Genomic DNA, 24,393 nt, shown 5'->3' with positions numbered 1-24,393 from the left:
AATCAGTCATCAAAATTAACTAATATATATTTGTATAAAAATACATGATTATTTAACTCATTTTCAATATGTATTTTTATATTTCAACAAAGATTTTATATTTTAAAATTAACCAATATATGTTGTTTACATCTAATATGATTGCATCATAAATATATCTAATTTTCTATCAAAAGGAGATAAACCAAATTCAAAGTTGTAAGCCCCAATCATTCAACAATAGAATATTTTTAAAAAAATGACGTTTCATTAATATTTTGAAATATACGAAATTAACTTTTAGAAGATCATTAGTGTTGTGTTATTTTATTAGCGTTAACACAAGACTGAAGAATGACGGAATGATAACAGAGCAGGCAGAGTCATTTCCTAGGGAAAGCGTTAATCAAAAAACCACTCCTCAATCCATCAATACTCTCAATATTCCAATAGTAATCGTTTGACTTGATTTTCCAAACACAGTTCCGAATTCCAATCTTTCCAAGATAAATTTTGAAGGTATCTAACAAAAAGAGGAGTAATTTAATAAAAAGTTCAAACAACATATAACCTCACTGACTCAAAACCACTGATTTTGGTTTGCTATGGTACAATAACATGGAAGAAATAATTGAAGTCTATACCTACTACTTTAGGATGATGTAGATGCTAATTGCTTCATCTTTGCCTGTAAAATAACAGCCATTTCGTCTGCAACATTTTTCTTTTTGGATGCAACCTGCAGTTTTGGATTATGCTGCTTTTCAGTTATAAATGGATAAGGCATAACATACGATGCTAAACCTTTTTCTCATAAGAAATGTTACTTGAAACCACACTCCAAAAAAAAAAATCATGTTTAGCGTAACCATAGAAATTACCATCAGCATCTAATCGGGAAAGCTTGCCTTAGAACAAGTAGTAAATATACATCTATCAAGTTTTAGAAGATGTGTAACAGGAAACTTACCTCAACAAGTTGATCGAAGTTTGACTTCAGTAGGTTGATTTTGCGCTCACAGTAATCTTTTCCTTCAGCCATCGTTTTCTGTTTTCAGCATGAAGGTAACAATTACTTTTTTTTCTTTGAAAAGAAAGAGTACAACGCAACAATGTAGAGCATAATTCAAGCAAAAATCAAACAAAATAAAATAGGCTAGACCCTATAAATACAAAAAACTATTTCATCCAACACATAAACACGCACAAACCAGATAAAACAAACACCTTAAAAGTTTTCAACTCCACTATCATCTTCAATATTGCAAAGGAAACACTTAACCATGGAAATATTGAACACGATACAGAAAGGTTGACTCTTATACTTTATTGTAAATGTGTCACTATATAATGATTAAATGCACATATAGATACCTACCCAAGAATTGTGGTTTTTTTTTTCCCATATGTCACTATTGAATATCCTTGGTAGATTTTGGCAGGTCTTACAATGAATGGTATCACTTGAATACAAACCAGCACGCGCCGTTGAATATGGAAAGTTACAGATAGATGGGAGTGGATCCTCTCCAGTGTTTAATCTCACCCTTCATTGTTCTCTCTCTCCTATTTATTTTTTGTCCCACTTATAGAATGAAAGGTGAGAGATCACACTTTATTCTCTCAAGTGTTAACAAAAAATGGAGAGGATCCATTTCCCACATAGATCGCTACAAGAACTGTACTTAGCTCATCACTGAATTACATAACCCCCTGCATATGAAACCTAATATTTAGAAATTTTTTTTGTACCTCAAAAACTCATCATAGTTCTATCACTATGTATGCAAACAAGATAAACTGCATCTCTTTGGAGTTTCTGAAAACAAACGACAGTGGCAAAATACGCTAGTGGCTTGAAAGCAGTGCCATTGCTATCATAAAATGTTAACATCAATTTTCAAAGGAGACGCCAAAACAACACAATTCCAACGATTATTACTGAATAAAATTCGATTAAATAGGTTTTGATTTAAAGCTCAGAAGCTGAAGAGAAGAGAAGGAGGGGAGCGTACCTCGATGAAGTAACCGGTGCCGACGTCGACGAGGACTTTCTGAGAATCGTCGAGGGTTCCGGGAACGTAAAGGGAGGCGGTGAGTGGGACGAGCATCTTAGAGGCGTGAGGGCGGAGGGAGAGGTCGTTGAGGGCGGAGGAAGCGATCTCGAGGCGAGTGGTGGCAGTGCGGATGTTGGTGAGTGAGTCCTGAAGGAGGTTAACTTCAAGATCCGCCTGTTCCTTCAACGCCCTCAGCTGCTCAACACTCATCCTCTCCAGTGGAATCCCTCCTCCTCCGCCCCCGCCTCCCTTCGACGACGCCATCTCCGATGATTATCTCTCACTTCAGCTCAGCTCTGACTGACTCGCGCTTTCTTTGGCAAACCCTCCCACGCGTGTGATTTCAAGTTGCAACAAAAGCCCAATACACTACACTACTCCAAAACAAAGTCTTAACTCTTAATACATTCGCACAATCTGTACTTTAACTAGAAAAACAAAAATGTGAAGATAACTCAGCCCACTTTTTCCCTTGAAAATGGTTAGATATCTAGTGGTAATACCAGTTTTCTAAGGCAAAGGATTTTTTCGATAAAATAAAATAAAAAATTGAAAGATAAACAAAATAAATTTTGAAAATAAATTAGACTAAAATCAAAATGAATGACATCAAATTTAAATAAAGTAATAAATTGTCTTCGACAAGATTGAAGGACTTTGAAATCGAAAAATAAAGTGTTAAATATTAAAAGGAAAGATAACTTGCTTGAAAAAATAAATTTGAAAAGAAAATAAATGTTACAAAAAATATAAATATAATTTCAAAACAATAAAATGAATCCCATAGAAAAATGACTTGAATGCAGCCTCAGAAAGTTTCGTGAGCTAATCCTTCAGTAACCTGTTGAGTTTGGAAAACTAATATTCAATTAAAATAATGAATAAATATTATTAAAATATTATTAAAGAGTTTTATTAAAATATTTTCAATTGTTGGTTTGATGTATTTGGTCAAGTATGCAGAAAATAAAATAAAACAAGTTGGCCCAAGAAACAAATACAAAACCCAAGTCAACACTTCTTTTGGTCCATCAATTAAGCAAAATCCCATCACATATCTTTAATCCAAAATAAAAGAAAAGAAAGAAATGACCCAAGGTCTTCAAAGCACTTTTCAGTTACCTACTCCCTTGGTTCAAGTGATACATTTTTCAAGTTTCAATTCACTTTTCTTGAGACTTCCACCGAAGCCATCAATTCTCTCTTCTCTCTCTTGCTTCAGCCACATCACTCATTTAAAGAAGAAAAAAATAAGAACAATAAAAAGCACAGAAGGAAGATTTTGAAGAAAGGCAATAAGATTGTTGCCAAATCAAAACAAAGAAAATGGATTACAACTAAGTAGCTAGTCTCTCTCAGTCAAAGCACAACAAAATTTTGTTTTCTCATTTGTGCTACGATGAGAAACCAAGAAGAAAGTCACGGAGAACGTGAAGCCATCTTGGTTCAGAAGCTCATCAACGTTTTAAATCAATACTTGGGGCCAAAGTCAAGCTGAACAGACAAGATTGAAGAAGCTTGAAGAAAAAGGGTGAGAGAGAAGATGTGAGCATGCATGCAACAGACTCGATTCTCTCTCTTTTCTCTAATGAAGCCGATGCTACTCTAATGTTAGAGAAGAAGAAAGTGTGAGAGTTGAACTTGTTTCAATCTTGGAGGCTTCACCCTTCTATACAGGGACGGACCCATGCATTGAGAAGAGGGGACATTTGCCCCCACAAAGGTTTTTCAAAAAAACTAATACTTACACTTTTATATATATATATATATATATATATATATATATATATATATATATATATAATTTATTATATTATATTTGTTTTAAAATAAAATATAAATAATTTTTTTATATTTTATATTTAAAAAATATTTTATTTAATTTAATTTAGTATAAAAAATAAATAATAAATAAATTCAAAAAATATTGATAATTAATTTTATTATATTAATTAATTAATTGATAATTAAATTAAAATTTAATTTTTTAATTAAATACAACTTAAATTATTAGTAATTTTTTAAAAATTATTTAAGATAAAAAATATATTATTTATATGTTAATATACTGTAATTATTTTGGTTAAAAAATTTATTTATACTATGCATAAAAATTATAATAAATAGATTTGACAATTAAATATGAAATAATAAAAAATAAACTAATTATTTAAAAAATATATAAAAAAATAATATTTAGTCATGTTAAAAATAAAAATAAAAGGTTATTATAAATTATTTTTTTTGTTATTTTGAATATTCTACTGTGTGTATGAAATTATATTTTGATTATTTTAAATATTATAATAAGTGATTGTATATATATTTTTAGTTCCTATTAATATGTATAGATAATTTTTATTTAAAATTTTAAATATATTTAAACCAATTTGGATTAGTTAAGTGATAGCTTAGTCGTTCGCTTAAGTAAATATTGGGAGTTTGAATTTCATTTCGTATATATAGTAATTCATTACCAGCAAATTGCAGACTGTTAAATGGAACTCAAATTCATGATGAATTAGTCCTTAATTTATTGAGTATTGTAGAAAGTAAAAAAAAATCTATACCAAAATTTTATTATATTTTTGCCTCCACTACTAAATTTTTCTGGGTCCGTCACTGCTTCTATATTAAGGATGAACGGCCAAGGATTGAAAACAAGGAGAGTAAGTGAAAAGTACATAGTTTACTCTCATAGCTACCCAAGCTATTAGAGTTCTTCTCCTTCATGTAGTTCAATTAGTATTCTCTTTTTCTCAGTTTTGATCTGTCTGAGTCTCATTGTAAAAAGCAAATATGGTAAGGTTTGTAAGAAAAAGCCAATGAGAGATAAAAGGCAGTGAGTTAAACTAGGAGAAAAAACCATAAGATGTCTCAGGTTTTCTTTGTATATCTTTCTGTTTTGTGTCATGATCTTGTGAAAAAGTTGGGTTAGCACTTTGCTGTTAAAAGCTAGATTGAGGTCTAGTCAAATTCGGATTGTGTTTAGAATCTGGATTTGTCCCATATAGGATTGGGTAGATTCTAGGGAAGCATTGGTGTTTGTAATCTTGCGAAAGAGATAGTGAAATTTCATCATTGTTGTGATGGAGACTAGATGTAGACTACATTGCACCAAGTAGCTGAATCAGGATACATCTGGTGTTATTTCTTCTTCCCTACTTCATTTCTGTTTCTATCATTTAGGATACAAAATGAAAATGTCTCTCAACTTGATACGAGACAAAAGTAAAAATATCCCCTAAGTTTCTTTAAGAAAGTAAAAATACTATACAGCAGAAAAAGAAGTTAAAATTCAACCCCCCTTCTCTTAGCCACTGATAACCATCATAACCGTTTCCACTCTTTTTGCACAATGTGAGTAACCACTAAAAATTAACTTCAAAGGAATTTAACTCTTCGATTGAGTACATCGACTAACTCTTGCTTTTCATTTCTCGACAAACCATTCTCGATACAGCTTTCATGCCTTGAAATAAAAGTCCATTATACTTTCGAGTATGTATTTTTCGAAACTAAATATTTTTTATCAACACATATTGTAGCGAAAATTGAAATTATTCATTAAAAAAATTGATTGTGGATCAAATTGAATGCTACCTGTCTTTTTGTTGTTGTTGATCTTTTTTTATTGTAAAAGTGAATGTTACCTGCTTTTTTTTCCAATAACTTGGTTTGTTCTTGATCCTTAATAAGAATGATTGAGGAAACTAACTTAGATTGGTCTAGTGGTAGTTTATTAGTTTGCTTAAGTAAATGTTGGTTCCGCCTTGTGTATATAGTAATCCATTATCCACTAATAAGCCCTTAAATGAAGTTCCGATTCGCGACAGATTAGTCCTTAACCTACTGGACTTAAAGAATATCGTGGGAAATTTTATCCAACCTTTCCCCTAATGTTTTCAATTTAATTAAAAGAGTAAAATATCGTTTTTGTCCCCAACGTTTGGTGTAAGTCTCAAAGTTGTCCTTAACATTTGAATCGTCCTATTTAAGTCCGTAATGTTTTATAATTGACTCAATGTTTTCCTGCCGTTAGGAATCTGTTAACGGAATTGACGGTGGGACAAAATTGAGACGGTTTTGAAATGTTAGGGACTTAAATAGGACGAAAACATTGGGGGCAAAAATGATACATAGAAATAAATTTTAATTTTATCCTTCACTAATATCAATCTTTTACGGTACATAGTTATTCAATTATTTTTTAATCACATTTAAGTAAATTACACTTAATCATATTACTTTGATTCTAAATAATTTTTTTTATAATTTTACTCTTAAAGATTTTTATTCATCATGAAATATTTGTTATCTATAGGTTGTACATCTGAGCTTGATGCCATCTTGGAAGGGGATAGCATTGCTGCTGTTAAGAAGCTTAAAGAGTCATTGCAGGATAGGGATTCTAAGTTGGAAAGACTTAGAGCTGATGTTAAGAGGGATTTGGAGGTTGGGATTGCTGAAAATGAAAGCTTGAAGGCAAGAGTTCCGAAATTAGAAGAAAAGGTGTTGGCGGCCTTTACTATGGGTTTTGATCGGGCTGTTGCCCAGATTGGTGTTGTCGGCACTGATGTCGACGTTAGCCTTCTAGATATTACGAAGATTGTTAGTGATGGACGATGAAACATTGGCCGAGAACCGATATGAAAGCGTATCGGTTGAGAAAAGGGCATATTAGACTATATTTTTGTGTTTTAGCCTTTTTTGAATCATAGTTGTATTTTGTTTGACTATGTTCCTTGGAACTTATGAGAACGACTTAAGCGTTATTGACTTTTTGTTATTTGCTAACTTGGCTTTTGTGAATAGGAATTGTAATATTTATATTATTATTTGTAGATTTGTATACATGGAAATGATATAGGGTGGGGAACCTCATTAAAACCTCTCCAAGAAAAACCTAGGGTGGGAAAAACCTTGGAAGTAGGAAAAATAATACCTCTCCTTGCCTGTATCATTTTATAGTAAGTATCCTTTTAAAGATGACACATTTCAAATGCCAAGGACGTCTGTCCCTTGTACTGTTTGGAGCTTGTATGCTCCTTTTTCGATGATTCTCGAGATTTGGTAAGGGCCTTCCCATACTGCGGCAAGCTTTCCATGGGCTTGTGGTTTCCTTGCTTCTTCTATTCGTCAGAGTACAAGGTATTGTTCAACAAACGATCTTGATTTGACATTTTTGTTGTACTTCCTTTGTATTATAACCTGCATCGGTTTATGTCTTAATTTTGCTTTGCATCTGTCCTCATCTATTGTAGCTAGCTCTATTTGCCTTATGTTGTTATTTTCGGCTGTTGATGTGAGTTCGGCCCGTCTGGATGTCATGGCGATCTCTACCGGGATCATGGCTTCTACCCCGTAAACAAGTCGAAAGGGTGTTTCTTGTGTTGTTGTTTGTTTTGTGGTGTTGTAGCTCTACAATATTTCGGGGATGAGATCGACCCATTCTCCTTTGGCATCGCTGAGCTTCTTCTTGAGTGCATTGAGAATGACTTTATTAGTAGCCTCGGCGAGTCTATTTGTTTGTGGGTGTTTCACTGATGAGAAATGATGTTTAATCCAAAATCCCTGCAAAAATTTTACCAAGTTTTAGTGGTGAATTGCCGACCATTGTCAGTAATAATAGCATGAGGTAGTCCGAAACAGCAAATAATATTTTTCCAAATAAACGATCGTACTTTATCGGCCCCTATCTTAGCTAAGGGTATAGCTTCAATCCATTTTGAGAAATAATCGATTGCTACAAGTAAATATTTTACCTGCCCGGGGGCTCTAGGGAATTGACCGAGGATGTCGAGTCCCCATTTATAGAATGACTAGCTTACCTCCGAGGTGTGCAAGAGCTTGGCTGGGTTGTGTATTAGTGGGGAGTATTTCTGGCAACTATCGCATCTTCTTACTTTTTCAATGCAGTCTTGTTTCATTGTTGGCCAATAATATCCTGCTCGGGCTATCTTTGATGTTAAGCTCATTCCACCTATGTGGTTCCCACATACTATCTCATGGACCTTGTCCATGACGACCTTGGCTTCATCTTTGCCTAGGCAACGTAAGAGTAGCTGGGAGAAACCTCTTTCGTATAGGTATGCCCCGATTAATGTGATGGACATGGCGCGCCTCGTAAATGCTTTAGGGTCTGTGACTGTTGTTGGTGTATCACTATTTTGTAGATACTGTTTGTATGGTGTTCTCTAATCCTGATCATGTGATATGGATAAGATAGCTTTGTTGCTGAAGCTCGGTTCAGCAAGAGTTAACTGAGATATAACAGATTCATTCATGTTCTTCCTAATTGTTGCTAATTTTGATAAGGTGTCTGCTCGGGTATTTTGTTCCCGAGCTATGTGTATGATTTGTAATGAATGAAATTGAGGGATAAGATCTCTTACCATCGCATGATATTTTTCTAACAAGTGATCTTTTACCTAGAAGTGTCCTGTTACTTGCTGTACGACGAGTTGCGAGTCGCAATATACTGGAAGGTCTGTTATGTTTAGTGACTGAGCTAGTCGTAATCCGGCGAGCAATGCTTCATACTCAGCTTGATTGTTACTTGTTTAGAATGTGAATTTGATCGATTGTTCGATTTGTAGGTCGTGCTTGTTTGTAAGTAAGACACCTACTCCTGATCCTTCTGCATTTGAGGCCCTGTCGACGTATAGCTCCCAGGTATAGTGTTGTTGTGGTTGGTCCGTTAGCTCGGTTAAGAAATCTGCTAAGAATTGAGCCTTGATAGTTGTCCTTGGTTCGTAGGTTACATCGAATTCGGATAGTTCTATTGCCATTTGATGAGCCTTCCAGAAACCTCGGGCCTTGTAAGGATCTGCCGTAGAGGTTGGCTGGTTTTGACTATGATTTTGTTGCTTTGAAAATTATGCCTTAATCTCCTTGCTGTGAGTATTAACGCGTAAGCTAACTTTTCCATCAGTGGGTATCGGAGCTCAGTGTTTTGTAATGTTTTGCTGACGAAATATACTGGTTCTTGTTTGTCTTTTATTTGTGACAAGTATCGAGCTGACAGCGTTAGAAGAAATAGATAAATATAGAAATAAAGACTTACCCGAGCTTGGTTTCTGTAAGATCGGGGGAGAGGATAGAATTGTTTTCAGTTTCTGGAAAGCTGTTTCACACTCTGGGTTCCAATTGAACTTTTGTTGTTTCTTGAGTATGTTGAAAAAGTGTTTGTGAATGTGTGGATATTGTTGGTAAGAATCGAGATAATGCGTCTAGCCTGCCATTCAATTGTTGGACTTCCTTGATTGTCCGAGGACTCCTCATTTTGATAATTGCTTCACATTTCTCGCGGTTGGCTTCGATACCTCTGGAGGTAACATGAAGCTGAGGAAGTTGCCTCTTTTTACCCCGAAAGTGCACTTCTCGGGATTGAGCCTCATGTTGTGTTGCCTTACTTGTTTGAATATTTCTTCCAGGTCGGCATTGTGGTTGTGGTCTTTTTTTGACTTGACGACCATGTCGTCAACATATACCTCAAGGTTCCTTCCTATTTGCTTACTGAAAACCTTGTCCATGAGTTGTTGATAAGTGGCACCGGCATTCTCATGTCCAAAAGGCATAACATTATAACAATAATTTTCAAGTTCGGTGATGAAAGCTGTTTTATCCTTATCTTGTGGATGCATTAGAATCTAGTTATATCCAAAGTATGCGTCTAGAAAATTTAAGATAGTGTATCTTGATGCATTATCGACCAGTTTATCTATACATGGGAGGGGATAAGCGTCCTTAGGACATGCTTTGTTCAGGTTAGTAAAGTCTACACACATTTGCCACTTACCTGAGGCTTTCCTTACTAGAACCACGTTAGAGAGCCGTGTTGTAAATCGTAATTCCTTTATGAATCCTGCTTGTAGGAGTTTTTAGGTCTCCTCGAGACATGCTGCTCTTTTCTCGTCTCCCATGTTTCGTTTCTTTTGGGATATAGGTCGAGCTCTAGGGTCGATTTGTAATTTGTGGCATATAAGGCTCGGGTCGATACTGGGCATATCTGTTGTCGTCCATACGAAGAGATCGGCATTATTTCGGAGCAGGTTGATGATTCGTTGTTTAGTCCCTGGAAAAAGAGAACAACTTATGTAATTGTAATGATTGTTATTGTCATCTAATGTTACCTTTGCAAGGTCATTTGTAGGTGCAGACCTGTCGTGGAGATCTTCTCTTGGATTAAGATCGGCTGTGTTCGAGATATTTGCCACATCATAGGTTCCCTTCTTTGATTTGGCCTTCTAGTTGGTTTCTGATCTTATTTTCAAGCTTTCATTGTAGCATTGATGAGCTTCGATGTGGTCGGAATGTATGGTGGCTATCTGGTCGTCTTGTACTTGAAACTTAACACATAGATGGATAGTGGATACAATGGCACCAAAGGAATTTAAAAAAGGTCTGCCCAGAATGATATTGTAAGGGCTAGTGCAGTCGATGACTAGGAATTGCACGTCTTTTGTTTTACTCAAGGGGTGGTTGCCTATGGTTATTTTTAGCCATACACTGCCGAGGATGGTAGCATTGTGTGTTCACTGAGTTTCATCTTCTTGAAAGTAGAGTAGAAGAGGACGTCGGCGCTGCTACCGGGGTCGAGCAGAACTTTCTTTACCAGGAGGTTCCCCGCCTGGATAGAAATGACGACGGGATCATCTAGGTTGTTGGCTCTTCCTTGGTAATCGGACGGCTCAAAATATATGTGGGATGTTTGTGGTTTGCAAATGATGGGCTCGGCCGTTCATTGGACCATTAGCATTTCTCGGTAACTGCGTTTTCATGCCAACTTTGTTTGTCCACCACTCACGAACCCCCCCAGAGATGCAATTGATAACTCCTTTTGTTGGTGGAGGTTGAAATCTGGTTTTGTCCGAGGTGTTTAGAGTTTGCTCTTGTTGCCGGTCGCTGGAGTTCTGCGAAGCTGGCCTTGTCTTACCAGTTATGTACTTGTCCAGGTGTCCTTGTTTAGCCAATCTTTATAGTAGGTCCTTGGCGATCACGCACTTGCCAGTTGTGTGGCCGAACTTTTGGTGGAAAGCGCATTGTTTCGACTTGTCGACATACCTCTGGTCTTGGTATGAACCGGCTCTGCTCAGTGGCTTTATTAGCTTGTTGTGTAATATTTCTTTAAGGATGTCTTCCCTTTTGGTATTGAACCTGGTGTATGAATCAAACTTCGGAGTTAGCTTAAAGGGTTTTTTAGAATCCTTGTTATGAGACTTGTCCTCTTCTTTTTTGAATACTTGTCTCTCGTTCCTCCGGATTTCACGTAGCTCTTTTATTTCAATTTGCCCTGTCATTTTATCTCGACATTCCTCCAATGTCTTTGGCTCTGCCACGGCGATGGCTTCCTGATATTTTCCAGGTCGAAGGCCGTTCTTAATTGCGTGCAATTGCACTTCTGAATTAAGGTCAGAAATTTTCATGGCCACTGTTGTGAAGCATGTCATATAGTCTTTCAAGATCTCGTGTTGTCCTTGTTTGATTGTGCTGAGGTAGTCCGAGTCTTGCACATAGATTTTGGAGGCTGCAAAATGATTGATGAACAACTTGGCGAACTCGTCGAAATTAGTTATGGAACCTGCAGGCAAATTGAAAAACCATAATAGGGCAGCTCTATCTAAAAAAGTGGGAAAAGATCGGCACAAAATGGGATCAGAGTCGCTATTGAGGAACATCATAGATTCAAATTTTGTGACATGAACTTTAGGATCTCCGATTCCTTTGTATGGTGCCAGAGTCATAGAGAGTGTAAAATTTTTAGGCAGTTTGAAACTCATTATTTCTTCAGAGAAAGAATTAGTTCGTCGTCTTCATGTTTTTGGGGGTGTTTTTCCTGTCTTTGCATTAGATTCTGATTGATGTTCCTCGTGTTGATCAGCATTCATCTTCTTGTTGACATTTTTCCTCTCGCCATTGTCTTGTAGCGTGGCTAACAGTGTTGGCGGCCATGAGGTCGGCATTGGTTCAAGGTGGTTGTTGAGTGTCTGACTGATCCGTCATGCTTCGGCTCCTAAGAAGAAAAAGGGAGTACAAGGTGGATATAGGGGCGTTATAAAAATTAAAGATGAGGCGAGGGCCCCACGGTGGGCACCAAATGTTCCGTGCGGAATGTGCTCCCGAGGTATAGCTCGGACTATGGCAAGTCAGCGACTCGGAAGTGTCCTTCTCGGAACCGGTGACCTCGGCGTTGAACCTGCAAAAAGGACTCCGCGCTCAAGTTAGTACTGAGTATAATAAACGAAAAAAAAAAAGCAAAAACAGAAATAAAGTATTGCAAAAGAGAAGTTGTTGCTATGATCAAGGATATCTTCAGTGTGTGTTTTTCTGATATCCTGACAAGGTTTGCTCGTTCGTTTAAATAGATGGTGAGCTAGGGAATATTCGTTAAGTTAACGTTTGAGTAGTACTCGACTTTTTAGGAATCGTCATTAAGGATTAGTTTGCGTGCTTTGAGTGGTACGAAATTCTCGGGGTGCGTAGAGTGTTTGTTTTAACTTGTTCTCGGTTGTTGGTTTGTTAGTCGAGGATATTGATAAGGTACAAATGATATTCATCAACCTAATATCTATAGAAAACACTTTCTACCTTCGAACGAAGGAGATCTATTAACTTCTACAAACTAATCTCATATTTTATATTTCTATCCTTTTACTTCTAAAATTCTATATATAAAACTAATCTCATATTTCATATTTCTATCCTTTTACTTCTAAAATTCTATATATAAATTTAAATTAGATCTTTTAAACACTTGCTAACTTGAGTATAAAATCTTTTGCAAGTATAACCTCACCTTTTCCCTATTCAACTCCGACCATAACTGTGGAAAAGCTTTTGATGAAAAAAACACTAACAAAATTATATCCCAAAAAATCCACTTCACTTCGACCACGTGCTCCACAAGAAAAGTTTCGATCAACAACAGACCATATCCTCAACGAACTATACGTCGGAGAAATGTTACGAACCCTGTAACAATTCTGATTCTTTTCCTGAAAAATAATATTTGAATCATTATTTTTGGCTTTTGTACTCGTTTAATGGTTTTTATAGTATAAAAAACAATTTTCTTAATTTTAATATCATCTTATCAATCATTTCTAATCTATAGAAGGAACTAATTCCAAAATTTACACGTCGTTATATTATCAAGTTTTCCTCCCAATTTTTTATAGTAAATTCTCTATATCCTATATCCGAGATTGATTCGTATTATATCTTGAGCTAGACATACAAGATAGAAGAAAGTCTTGAACAAAAGCATTATGTGTACACACATTCTACATTTCTACCTTAGATTTGGTCACTTCATACCAAACGTGAGTAAATGCAACATATTTCGTAGGAGTTTACTTCTCTCAGATTAACTTATGAGTTATGATACATCGTGCATGCACCAAATCAACAATTAAAAGAAACTCCTTCCTGTGTCTTGGCACTGAGAAAGCCACAGATCCATGTGTTCGACGATCTTTTGCCTTACTTTGCGAACTGCATCCGGTGAGGTGCAGTTCTGCTCGTTACCTGAAAAGCAACCAAGCACATTTGTGTCCAGCAGCATGAAAATAAAACTAAAATTATCTAGATGCATTGGAGAAGGATCATAGTGAATATCTGATCATCCAATACAATTGCATCTCCTCATACAACGAAAAAAGTTGCATTTTCTAAATTGGCAGGCAAACGTTTAACGTGATGCATACCTTCAATGACCAAAGGAGACTGTGGACAACCTCGCATGTCAGTGCAATGGCCACAATTGTGACACGTGATGAGGTAGGAAGGCACTGAAACATTTAACAGAGATTTAGTAGCATTAAGCAAAAAGAAGTACAATAAACATAATAATAACTATGCAATGCAAATGAACCAGTCATTTTTCACACTAGGTAACACATCAAATATAAACTCATGTTCAACACTAGAGAGAAAACAGTTTTGACATACTGCAGAAGTGATGACAATAATGAAGAATTTATTGACTAAAATGATAAACTCACTGTCAGCCTCAGGGGATGAAGTTTGTTTGGATGCATGCCGCCAAGGATCCTGTGAGCCATTTGTAAATATTATTTTTGAACCTGTTCATACACATAAGAACCACAAAGGAATTTAAGGTGTGCCGGACAGACATAACATGCCATATAAAGGAAAAATTCATATTCAAAGTGATAAGTTCAGGTTTGGAATAATGGTAAATGGTAATAATCAAGGCCTGATCAAAATAATGTTTGGTCATCTAATGACATGAATGGTTCAGCAAAAGGAGATATACGGACTGTATAGATAGTGAAGTAGTAAATAGAGTTGAAGAAAATTAATAGTGATGTTTGATATAAATTCTGTAAAGATCACTGAACAAAGGGAAAGAAAATAAATAAAAAAAATGGTAAAAATAGACACAGGAAAATTTCTATACCAGCAATTTTTGTGCCACCATAGTATAAGTTAGTTGCATCCACTTCAGGAAAGACACCATGTCCAAATACATTTTTGCAAAGATCCAGATGATATCTGCAATGCATGAGAAATCAATTTGAACCAATTAACAAGATCACAAGAGAAAAAGATTTAATAGATACAAATATTCAATAATAACAAATGTATGTGCCTGTGCACGTAGATATAAAAATAGGATAACATCAAGGTACTTGCTTCGTGTCAACTATTGAGGAGCGGACACTATCATTTGAGGGAGCCACCTGAAAGTATGCAACTTCAGTGCAGACTTGAAACCACCATAATCGAGCAGAACTGTCATCATTAACATCAGTGCGTTTCAAGAACTCCTGATCATAAATCTGTACATTGGTTCCGAAGGTCTCAACGTAGTAGTCTTTTACGTATTTGGCGTAAGCATCCTGGCATTTTGAAATTCGGGTTCCATTAGATTTTATCAAAGAAAATCGACACAACTGGACCCATGAGGGAGATCAGAGGCTTCTTAAGAAATGAATGTACTATTGAAAGAAGGCAGCCGTTGATTGCAACAGAAACAGGGTATTAAATTCAGCACATGAATGTGCTATTAAATGTAAACTTCTCTCTCTGAAAACTCAACACATGATCATGAATTTTAGATCACTAGAAAATTGCAGAGAAACAAAGAGAAAGAATATTAAATTCAAATGAAGATTTAAATAAAAAAAGGAACCAAAAAAGAAAAGGAAAAAAGAGTGATGTTTAACAGTTCCATAATATTCTGAAACAAAGAGCTGGACAGTAAAGCATACCACTAAATCTTCTCCTCCATTCTTTGCTTCAACTAGAGGCTTGCATAGTCTATCCGGATTTCCATATTGAAACTGAAATATTCAAAATCCAGGGAACAACATAGGGAATTTGAATACAGGAGATTGCAATGAATAAGAAAAACAGCAAGAATCATAACAATTACCGCTATAACAGCAGCATCAGCCACAAAATACATGAAGTCTCCATCAATGTCAAGCTACAAAATAAAGCAAAGGTCAACAAGCACCATTAGGGTCAGATTAGAAACTCTAGTTGTGAGCAAGATTCCTATCCTTGGACAAACTATAGTAAACTTTCTCTAAAAAACGGAGTAATGAAGTAAGAAAAACATACATCAGCAGCACCAAAAGATGCCTTCAGTGACCTTCCATTGATTGCAAGTTTTTGTTCAATAAGTTGAGTAGTTTCTTGTAATACTGCTTTACATTCAGGACCTGCAGACTCACCAATCTGCATGCAAAATATGGCACTCAATCAGAATTTGACTTAAATTAATAACGGGAGCAGTGAATGGTTTATATAAGATAGGCTTAAGAACAAAAGAAGATAGCCTCAAAATCAAAATCAAAATCAAAATCAAAATATGTACTTGCTGATCAAATTCTGTAAAATCAAATACAGCTTGAACAACTGCAGAACTTGCAAGACTTCCGCATGTTAGATGGGGGTACTTAAGACGGAACCATGCACTGAGTGCACCAGAATATGAGCCACCAAAAAAGAACCAGGAGCTTTCAACTTTTGTTCTATTAAGCTTTACATTCAAGGAATCCTGCACGAAAGTACCGCCAAAAACAAATAAAATGATAATGATTCCAATGAACACTTATTGAATGATGGGATTTGAATAATTTGTCTTTTTATCACGGAATTGTCTTAAACCATATTAACAGACCCTGCATGGTGCATGTGGAGGGGATGGGAACTAACCTGATAATACTGACGAAAAGCAGCCAAATCATTGAGTGCCTGCTTGGAAGAGAGATATTTCAAATTCTCCGTAGCTAGAGACTTAAATGGAGAACTCTTTCCGTAATAACGATGCTCAAGAGTAACCATAGCAGCTCCAAACTTCTTTGCCAATACCTATACACGTAATAAGGCATGAGAATTTGTTCATACCGGTAATTTTTCCCCCCTCAAAGTCACATCATTTTCTTAGGAGTAAACGAAAAGTTATCACGACATAGTGCCTATGTCAAAGCTACAACTTATGATCCTAACTTCAATATTCAATCTTCAATCTTCATCTACATTGACTAGAGTCTTGCCAGTGAAACATATAATAACAAACGAAAATGAACACTTACAGCAATATAATCATTAACAATCCCACCGCAGGGACCTTCACCGCATATTATCAAAAAGATAGGTCCATCAGGAATCCTGAAATAGTCAAGGAATTCATAGTATCGTTGCTGGAACTGACGGTGATCCTGCAATCAGTGCAAGCACAAGAAATATGCGCAATCAACACCATCGAAATTTCATAAATCAACTATTCTACACGCAAAAAATCAGTTACCAAATCAGCAACTCGATAGAATACATGTTTAAATACATGCATTGAGAGTGCGTGAAAGGACTTATGTATTTATATCTAAATACATACCAACTGATTTGTTCATAAATACAAGAAACATTTTGAACCCTAACAAGAGAAAATCAGCAAGAGCATATTTGAAATCTGTTTCTGTTTAAGATAAGAATAAAGTACAAAAATAGAAACACTAAGAAAATTAAAGAGAAGGAATATTTAGTGGAGAGAGAGGGGAGTACATAGGGAGAGTAGTGATCGAGGGTTTGATTGAACCAGAGTTCCTGACTGGAGAGGATCTTGGGAGGTTCTTCAGCGAACTTGCGGCTTCGGAGCAGCGTGATAGGAGGTGAAACACCGTAAGAAGCTTCCGGAAAATACAGAAAGAGGATAAAAGAAAACGCTGCTGACAAAGTCAACCATCTCCTCATGCTTCCTTTGCTTTGCTTAGCTACTTCTGCTTCTGCTTCAGGCCTTCAGCTAAACTTTCCTCTTTCAAAATAGAACGTGTGTCTTCACTCTTCACTCTTCACAAATGCTACGCAACTACGCATCGTGTCACACACTCCAACAAATCAAAGTTATCAAGCCAGTAAGCTACTATGGTTGGTGAGTCCTCCCATTGTCACACGTGCGCTTCATTAGTGCTATCAAGTGTTTTTTTTTTTAATTTTTTTTATCAAAAATAAAGAGAATTAAACTCAGCTTCTAAATAACATGAAAAGACTATATTATTTAAATTATAATTTATTATTAAATTTATTTAAATATCTTATATCACTTGTGTATGTAATTCTAATTTATTTTATTTTAATATATATATTAAAAGTTTTATGTGTATATTATTATAGAAAGATGTTCACGTATTCCACAGTACGACTCTAGAATTTTTCTGTTCCAATCAATTTTACCATCAACATTTAATGTTAAAAATGAAACCGGTCCTGATTTAGTGGAAATAATTTGGTGTGGACAGCAATTAAAAGAGCTTCATAGTGGTCAAGCAACCGTTTGACTCTTGTATCGGTGGATAATGATCTAGCATTTTTTTTGTCCCTGTCGACTATAATGTAACTTTATGTTGGCCTATAAAAGTGAGCCGAGCTGAGAATTTGTTGGACTATTTAGTCTATTCTACTAAAATAAGCTTGTTATTTATTATTAGTATATATTTTGGTAGATCGTATGGGATAATAAATAAAATTATATAAAAAAATTTATTAAAAAATTAAATAAAATATATATAGTAATTATTATTATAAATATTTTATAAAGTTATAATTAAAATTAAATTTTTAAAATTTTTAATATTAAAATATTAAAAATAATTAGTATTTGTCTTAATCAATTTGAGTTTGTTGAGTGATCATCTCACTCGTCCGCTTAAACAATTATTAGGAGTTAGAATCTCGCTTTGTGTGTATAGCAATCTATTGACTAGCAGTAAACCCTTAATCAATGGAGCATCAATACGTGGTTAGACTTGGCAGGAGTATCCAAATACGTGGATACCCGAGCCGTCCATACCCGGTTGGGGAGAGTAATAACTTGACCCGAGTCAGGGCAGATTTTGCTTAGGACAATGCATGGTCGAGTAGGATGTACCTGTCCCGAATATATACATATAAATACTTTTTAGAAATTAGGATTTGCCTCATATCACATATTCAATGATTCACATATTCAGTCCATACTTTATAGCCATGCAAGAGAAACTTAGTCATCCTCATCCAAAATCTTCTTCTTCTCGGCTTCTCCACAAAAAACTTCATAGCTCTTGAATTAATTACTTTTTTAAAAAAAATTATATCCTAAAATTATTTTATTTCTTTAAAAATCTTTTAAACATACAATGGTTCAATGAGAGGTTGAGTATTGAGAATTGAATATAATGGTTTTAGGACAAATGGCAATATTAAGCCAGCTTGCATGAGAATTTACGTGATTAAGCCAAACAAAAAAATGAGACATAGATCAACCAAAAGCATATCTCTATATAATTCGAATCAAACCCTTTCGAACTAAAAAGTTTAGTAATTCGAATCAAACACGTTCGAATTAGTGAGGGAGTTTGCAGTGTGAATAGTTCGAATCACACTGATTCGAACCATGCAAGGTGAAGTTCAAATCACCTCGATTCGAATTACATGGTGAGGAATTCTGATTACAGTTCGAATGTATCTGATTCGAATTAAGAAGCCCCAGACATTTATAAATATGGTGTGAACGTGAATTGAGTTCATTTGAGTGAGACTAAATGGCTAGTGAGAAGAGTTTGTAGTGTTGGTACATTACAAAGGGACGATTAAGAGAAAAACACGATCTGGTGTGAAGTTTATTGATAAGGATCCTCTTAATATTTGTATGAGACCTACGACGAGATTCAATAACTTCGTGAATTCTATAATAGTGTGTATGATTCGAATCAATCTGATTCGAATTAATACTTGTGTGCGTGTGTGTAATTCGAATCAATGTGATTCGAATTACTATGAATTTGTAATTCGAATTGCACTAATTCGAACTGTATAGAAATGTGCTTTTGGTGAAACCTTGTAACGTTTTTCATTTTGGCTGAATTGTGAAATTAGTGTATGCTATTGACTTATTTCGGCGTTTTGCCTATATTTTTAAATTTATATTTTCAATAAAAAGATATACTTAGTTCTATCAATCCTAAATAATTTTATATTCACTATTATTTATCTATCTAAATAATTATAACATTGATAGAATATTGCTTTTAGATGCAAAAAATTTAAAATATATTTATTCTATTTCAAAAATTATTATTCATATTTAATTTAGGATTTCAACAAATATGACAAAAAATATTATATTTTTTAGTCAAAAAATAAAATATCTATAAATATATTTTTGTGCTTTAGTTTTAGATTTTTTAAAAAAATTGACAAGTTAATAGAATAAAATCATATTTCTATAACATATATAAGAATGTATATTAAACATAAATAAAACATGTTCGGTGTAATAAGAACAAATATATAAGATAAAGTAAAATTTAGAAAAATAAAAACCAATAAAGTATTAAACGAAAGAAATATAAATAGAAGAGAAACAAAATTATTAGACAGAAGAGAAATAATTTAATAAATTTTATGTGTGTATAAAAGAGAAATAAAAAGAAAATATACAATACCTTGTTTAATTTAGCAAGATTTATCAAAATAAACACATAGAATAAAAGAATAAAAATAATAATAAAAAAACTAAATATCTGAATTAATATCAAAATAAAAAGTAATAAAATAATGATAATCTATCATAATCTTAATATTTTAATATAATTAATTAATAACAATATAATTATTCTACCATAATCTTAATCTAATCTTTTAATATAATTGATTCTAATAAGTAATCAAATAAATTGAATATAAATATGTCTAATCTATTCGTATAAAAAAATAGTAGATTTTTCTACGATTAAACATTATATATATATATATATATATATATATATATATATATATATTGGGGATTAAACATCACTTTAAAATGAGATTATTACTAATGACATATAAATATTAAAATTGTATTAATGCATTAATTGAAATACATTATTAGAATAAAAAGTTGCAAGAATTAAAATAACTGAAATTCATTAAATTTAATTAGTTAAATTAACATAAAATAAAAAAGACATGATTAATCAGATTAAATATATTAAAAAATATTACTAAGCAAAACAAATGCCCCAATAATTATATTACTAATTTAAAAAAAAATCAATTCAATCCATTCAAATTTTTATTTAAAATAGATAATCAAAGATCACTAATTAATAAAAATGAATGGAATATAATAAAGAATAATTTTGGTAGTATAAATAATTAAATTAAATTATTATATACAATTTTTACTTTTTACCTTATTATAATTTAAATTAACATTAATGATAAAAAACTAATTTTAAATAACCCCAATTTATATTTTATAACATAATTAAAACATAATTCATATTTTTTTATTTTGTGGTTAATCAATATTTTTTAAATTTTTTTATTAAGTCTTCTGTATTTTATGATTAATAAATTTTCTCTACAAAATATAAATTTATGATGAATTATTACAATTATAATTAATTAAGAAAAAAATTATAAAAAAATCAAATAAAAGATAAGAAATGGAGTAAAAATTTATCAATTGTTCTAGAAATTCTAAAAATTTATATCTTATTATATAATCAATTTTGTTACTCACCTCAACTTCATTATCTCTTTGTATTAAAAAAAGTATATAATGTCACACTTATTTCAAAAAAAATGAAGCTCTTCAAATACACAGTGTAATGTATAATTTAAGAATATTAAGATAAAAAATATCTAAAATTTTATAATAGTATTTAAAATTTTCAATGACCATAATACAAAGAGTTTAAATCTACTAAATGAAATTAATAGTTACCTTTTGCACATTTTATTTAAATTTAAATTTTAAAATTTAATTTATATTTTTTTAATATAAATTATTTTTGATAAAAAATAAAAAAAATTATTAGACCAAAAAAATATTTTATCAAAGAATTATTATAAAAAAATAAAAAAATAATAAAAATATTAATAATAATAAAAAGTAAAATTCATATTACAAAATTGTTAAAAAAATAATAAAATTCGTATTAATAATAATAATGCTAAAAAATAATAAGAGAGAACAGCATTCATTTTTCATTTTTTCATTAATAATAATAATAAATTCGTATTAATAATAGTGCCTAACTTTCATTTTTCCATGCTTTCCAACTCTAGTAATCTGACCCCAATTGGATACGAATGAAGTGCCAGGACGGTTTTAATTTCTCAATGGAACCGACTTTATCACATGGCACAAGTCTAGACAAACCAATAAAATATAATCTCCTCGGTACAGCTGACCAATATGGTCATTTCAGAACTATATTATTAGTTGAAATAGTCATTCATTCCTTTGTTAAAGGACAAAAGTTACAAGCATACCTGGTAGTGCTAAGAACATTGCTGTTCCATATAGTACATTGGAACAGGTGATAACTTTCCATTAAATTTGTATTTGGAAGAGATTGCATAGATCCGAAGTTCCAACGCCAGCACAGATCTTTCGCTTCCCGTGTCTTGTGGCCCTCTTCCTGTTGACGCCTCCTTCCTCTCTTACCATCGCCGGCGCCGTCTTCCTGTAGGTAAGTCTCTCTTTTACTTTTTTTTTTTCTTTTTCAACTGAGAACGTTGAGGCCTCTGTTTTTCTTCTTATAGAACTTGTAAATTAAATGGCAATACCGCTGAGAGTAGAATTGTTAGTAATTATATTGTTTTTGATTTCTTATTCCTGCTGTATTGTGGAGTTTCCTCGTACGTATGAGGACGGGTCCCATTCCTGATGATGTTGATGATGATGATGATGTTCCGAGGAAGGGGAAGGTTGTCACAACCACCGGGGGATGGCCGGAACCACCGCCTATCCTTCTGGACGAGCTCATAGCGGAAGTCCTGCTGAGGATACCGGCGAGGTATCTCGTTCGATTGAGGAACAGCGTCTGCAGTTCATGGAGAACCCTAATTTCCAGTTCCCAATTTGCCAAGGACCACCTTCGGCGTTCAATGGCGGTGGATCCAGCCTTGACCCACCCACTTATGGCCTATTATAGCCGAGCCTACATATACCCCACAGTCGGAGTGTTCTCCGTACGATCTGTGATGGAGAACCCTCCCCATGAACCCACTAAAGTAGTTCCCTATGAGGGACGACGCTACCGCCTCATCATTGGCTCTTGCAATGGATTGCTGTGCTTGCACGATGAAGAGCGTGAAGATGACTTAACCCATCGTGCCATGCTGTGGAACCCCTGCACCGGATTCACTTCTCAGCCGCTTGAAATTGGAGGTCTCTTCTCCATTTGCGGATTCGGTTATGATCATGTGAATGACAAGTATAAGCTTTTCGCGGTTGTGGATAAGAAATCAGGCGAATCCGTCACCAGAATGTTTACATTCGGTCCAAAAACTACCTGGAGAACAATCCAGGATTTCCCCCATAATCTTTGTGACGATGATTCCAGGGGTCATATGGTGCATGTTGAAGGGCTTTTTGTTAGTGGCACTGGCACTCTTAATTGGCTTCTTCACGGCTATCTTAGTTTTGTGTGGGTTATTTCCCTTGACTTGGTGAGAGAGACTTATTGTCAGTTTTCCCTTCCCAGCAAGGATTCAGATGATGATCACGAGGTGGAACCCGAATTGGGTATCTTGAGGGATTGTCTTGCTGTTTGTTATGAGACTAAGAAAACTCATTGGACTGTCTGGTTGATGAAGGACTATGGAGTTCCTCAATCTTGGACTAAATTGGCCATAATCCCCCACCACCCGCTACTAGTTCGTCGTCCTAGAGGCAAAGCATTATGGCCTATATACATGTTGGGAAATGTTCTTCTTGCTTTGGCTCCGAGTGGCAAGTTTTGTTTATGTAACTTAAATGATGGCAGCATAGATTTTCCTAATATTGACAGCTCCGGTGATGGCATGCCCAGACATCGGCCTTTAACTCAGCACTCATGTCTAAGGGGCTTTCACCTCTATCATGAAAGCATAGTTTCACCGTTCCACTTTGGTCTTCCAAGTTGCTCATCTGAAATGCGCTTAATTAACCAAAGCCTATAATCACTTAAAGATGGTTTGCATTTTGGGTATCTTTTTGGTGAAGGATTTCCTCCACTTGAATCCATAACTTTATTATCATCAATGTAGTGCCTTGCTTTTTTGTGTTTTATAGATTCTGTGTAACTGTCTTCATGTTTAATGTTTTTTAATTAGGTTCCTTATGAATATCGATCTTCGTCTTCTTTAGTTAGAATCTGTATTTATCATGAAATGCTATATCATTTATGTCTTGTATCGGTTCAATTTGACAAAATTGCGAGTGCAACATCTGCAAAGGTTCAGGTGCAACTTGCAAGTGCTAGGCAACACCATATTTAACATGGGAATATGTCAACTATAGAGATTAGTTTATCAAATAAACCTTTTCGTTATCATTAATTAGAATATAAGAACGATTCAATCAATAATAATCTTGTATGCCAATCTTGGCCTTGCTAAAATGGTAAAAACAAAACCCTGTTCATATGACCATTTTTTATTAAGAGTTCTAGTTCGTCTGTATGCTGTGCTCTAGTGTTTAAGAGACATTTAGAATGAAAACAGATATAAATCCTAGAAGAAATTGTAACTATTTCCAAGGAATTTTTCAACTAATAGTTGTTCCGTTACGTAGCATATATAAGTTTTTCATTTAGCAAAAATTTATTTATATTCTCGACTATCTTTTGTAATTTGTAGAGTTAAGTGTTTTCAGAGCGAAAATCAGTTGCCATCAGTGAATGGTGCCAAGCAGCAAAGTTTTTCACTTTTAATATTAAAAATAATTAATACAAAGTAAAACTAGATAAAAAAAAAATCTTTCATTACAGGAAGAGAGATAAATGGGACTCGTAATATGCATGGATAAATGGGACTCATAACAAGTATAAAACAGGAAGACAGATATTTTAGTATTTTACTAAATGAG

General features: G+C 34.1%; 4 protein-coding genes across 5 annotated transcripts; 1 reads left to right on the top strand and 3 right to left on the bottom strand.

Annotated features, from left to right (window-relative positions):
* Window positions 1–381: 381 nt before the first annotated feature.
* Window positions 382–2,516, bottom strand: LOC112712249 (prefoldin subunit 5). Its single transcript, XM_072203570.1, has 4 exons — window positions 1,995–2,516; window positions 950–1,027; window positions 624–718; window positions 382–502 (listed from the first exon to the last, which is right to left on the bottom strand). The coding sequence occupies exons 1-3, from the start codon at window positions 2,298–2,300 to the stop codon at window positions 632–634; spliced, it is 471 nt and encodes a 156-aa protein (XP_072059671.1). The 5' UTR covers window positions 2,301–2,516; the 3' UTR covers window positions 382–502; window positions 624–631.
* Window positions 2,517–11,014: 8,498 nt separating this feature from the next.
* LOC112709565 (uncharacterized) lies at window positions 11,015–11,782 on the bottom strand. The gene has a single exon (XM_025761453.1). It carries the CDS (start codon window positions 11,780–11,782, stop codon window positions 11,015–11,017), a length of 768 nt encoding a protein of 255 aa, XP_025617238.1.
* A 1,497-nt stretch (window positions 11,783–13,279) lies between these two features.
* LOC112712248 (probable serine protease EDA2) lies at window positions 13,280–17,542 on the bottom strand. The gene is made up of 12 exons (XM_025765078.3): window positions 17,076–17,542; window positions 16,607–16,732; window positions 16,227–16,382; window positions 15,886–16,068; window positions 15,630–15,746; window positions 15,439–15,492; window positions 15,275–15,346; window positions 14,697–14,902; window positions 14,461–14,555; window positions 14,042–14,122; window positions 13,745–13,828; window positions 13,280–13,565 (listed from the first exon to the last, which is right to left on the bottom strand). Exons 1-12 carry the CDS (start codon window positions 17,262–17,264, stop codon window positions 13,450–13,452), a joined length of 1,479 nt encoding a protein of 492 aa, XP_025620863.1. The 5' UTR covers window positions 17,265–17,542; the 3' UTR covers window positions 13,280–13,449.
* A 4,046-nt stretch (window positions 17,543–21,588) lies between these two features.
* On the top strand, window positions 21,589–23,651 carry LOC112712246 (F-box/kelch-repeat protein At3g23880). 2 transcript variants are annotated; one of them, XM_025765076.3, is made up of 2 exons: window positions 21,589–22,012; window positions 22,175–23,651. In XM_025765076.3, the coding sequence occupies exon 2, from the start codon at window positions 22,188–22,190 to the stop codon at window positions 23,484–23,486; it is 1,299 nt and encodes a 432-aa protein (XP_025620861.1). In that variant the 5' UTR covers window positions 21,589–22,012; window positions 22,175–22,187; the 3' UTR covers window positions 23,487–23,651. The 2 variants fall into 2 exon arrangements, with proteins under 2 accessions (XP_025620861.1, XP_025620862.1); XM_025765077.3 differs by having other exon boundaries at window positions 21,743–22,008.
* The last annotated feature ends 742 nt before the right edge of the window (window positions 23,652–24,393 follow it).

The sequence above is a fragment of the Arachis hypogaea genome, chromosome 9 (genome assembly GCF_003086295.3).
Source record: "Arachis hypogaea cultivar Tifrunner chromosome 9, arahy.Tifrunner.gnm2.J5K5, whole genome shotgun sequence".
Classification (NCBI taxonomy): Eukaryota; Viridiplantae; Streptophyta; class Magnoliopsida; order Fabales; family Fabaceae; genus Arachis; species Arachis hypogaea.
This window is presented reverse-complemented; position numbering and strand designations above follow the sequence as displayed.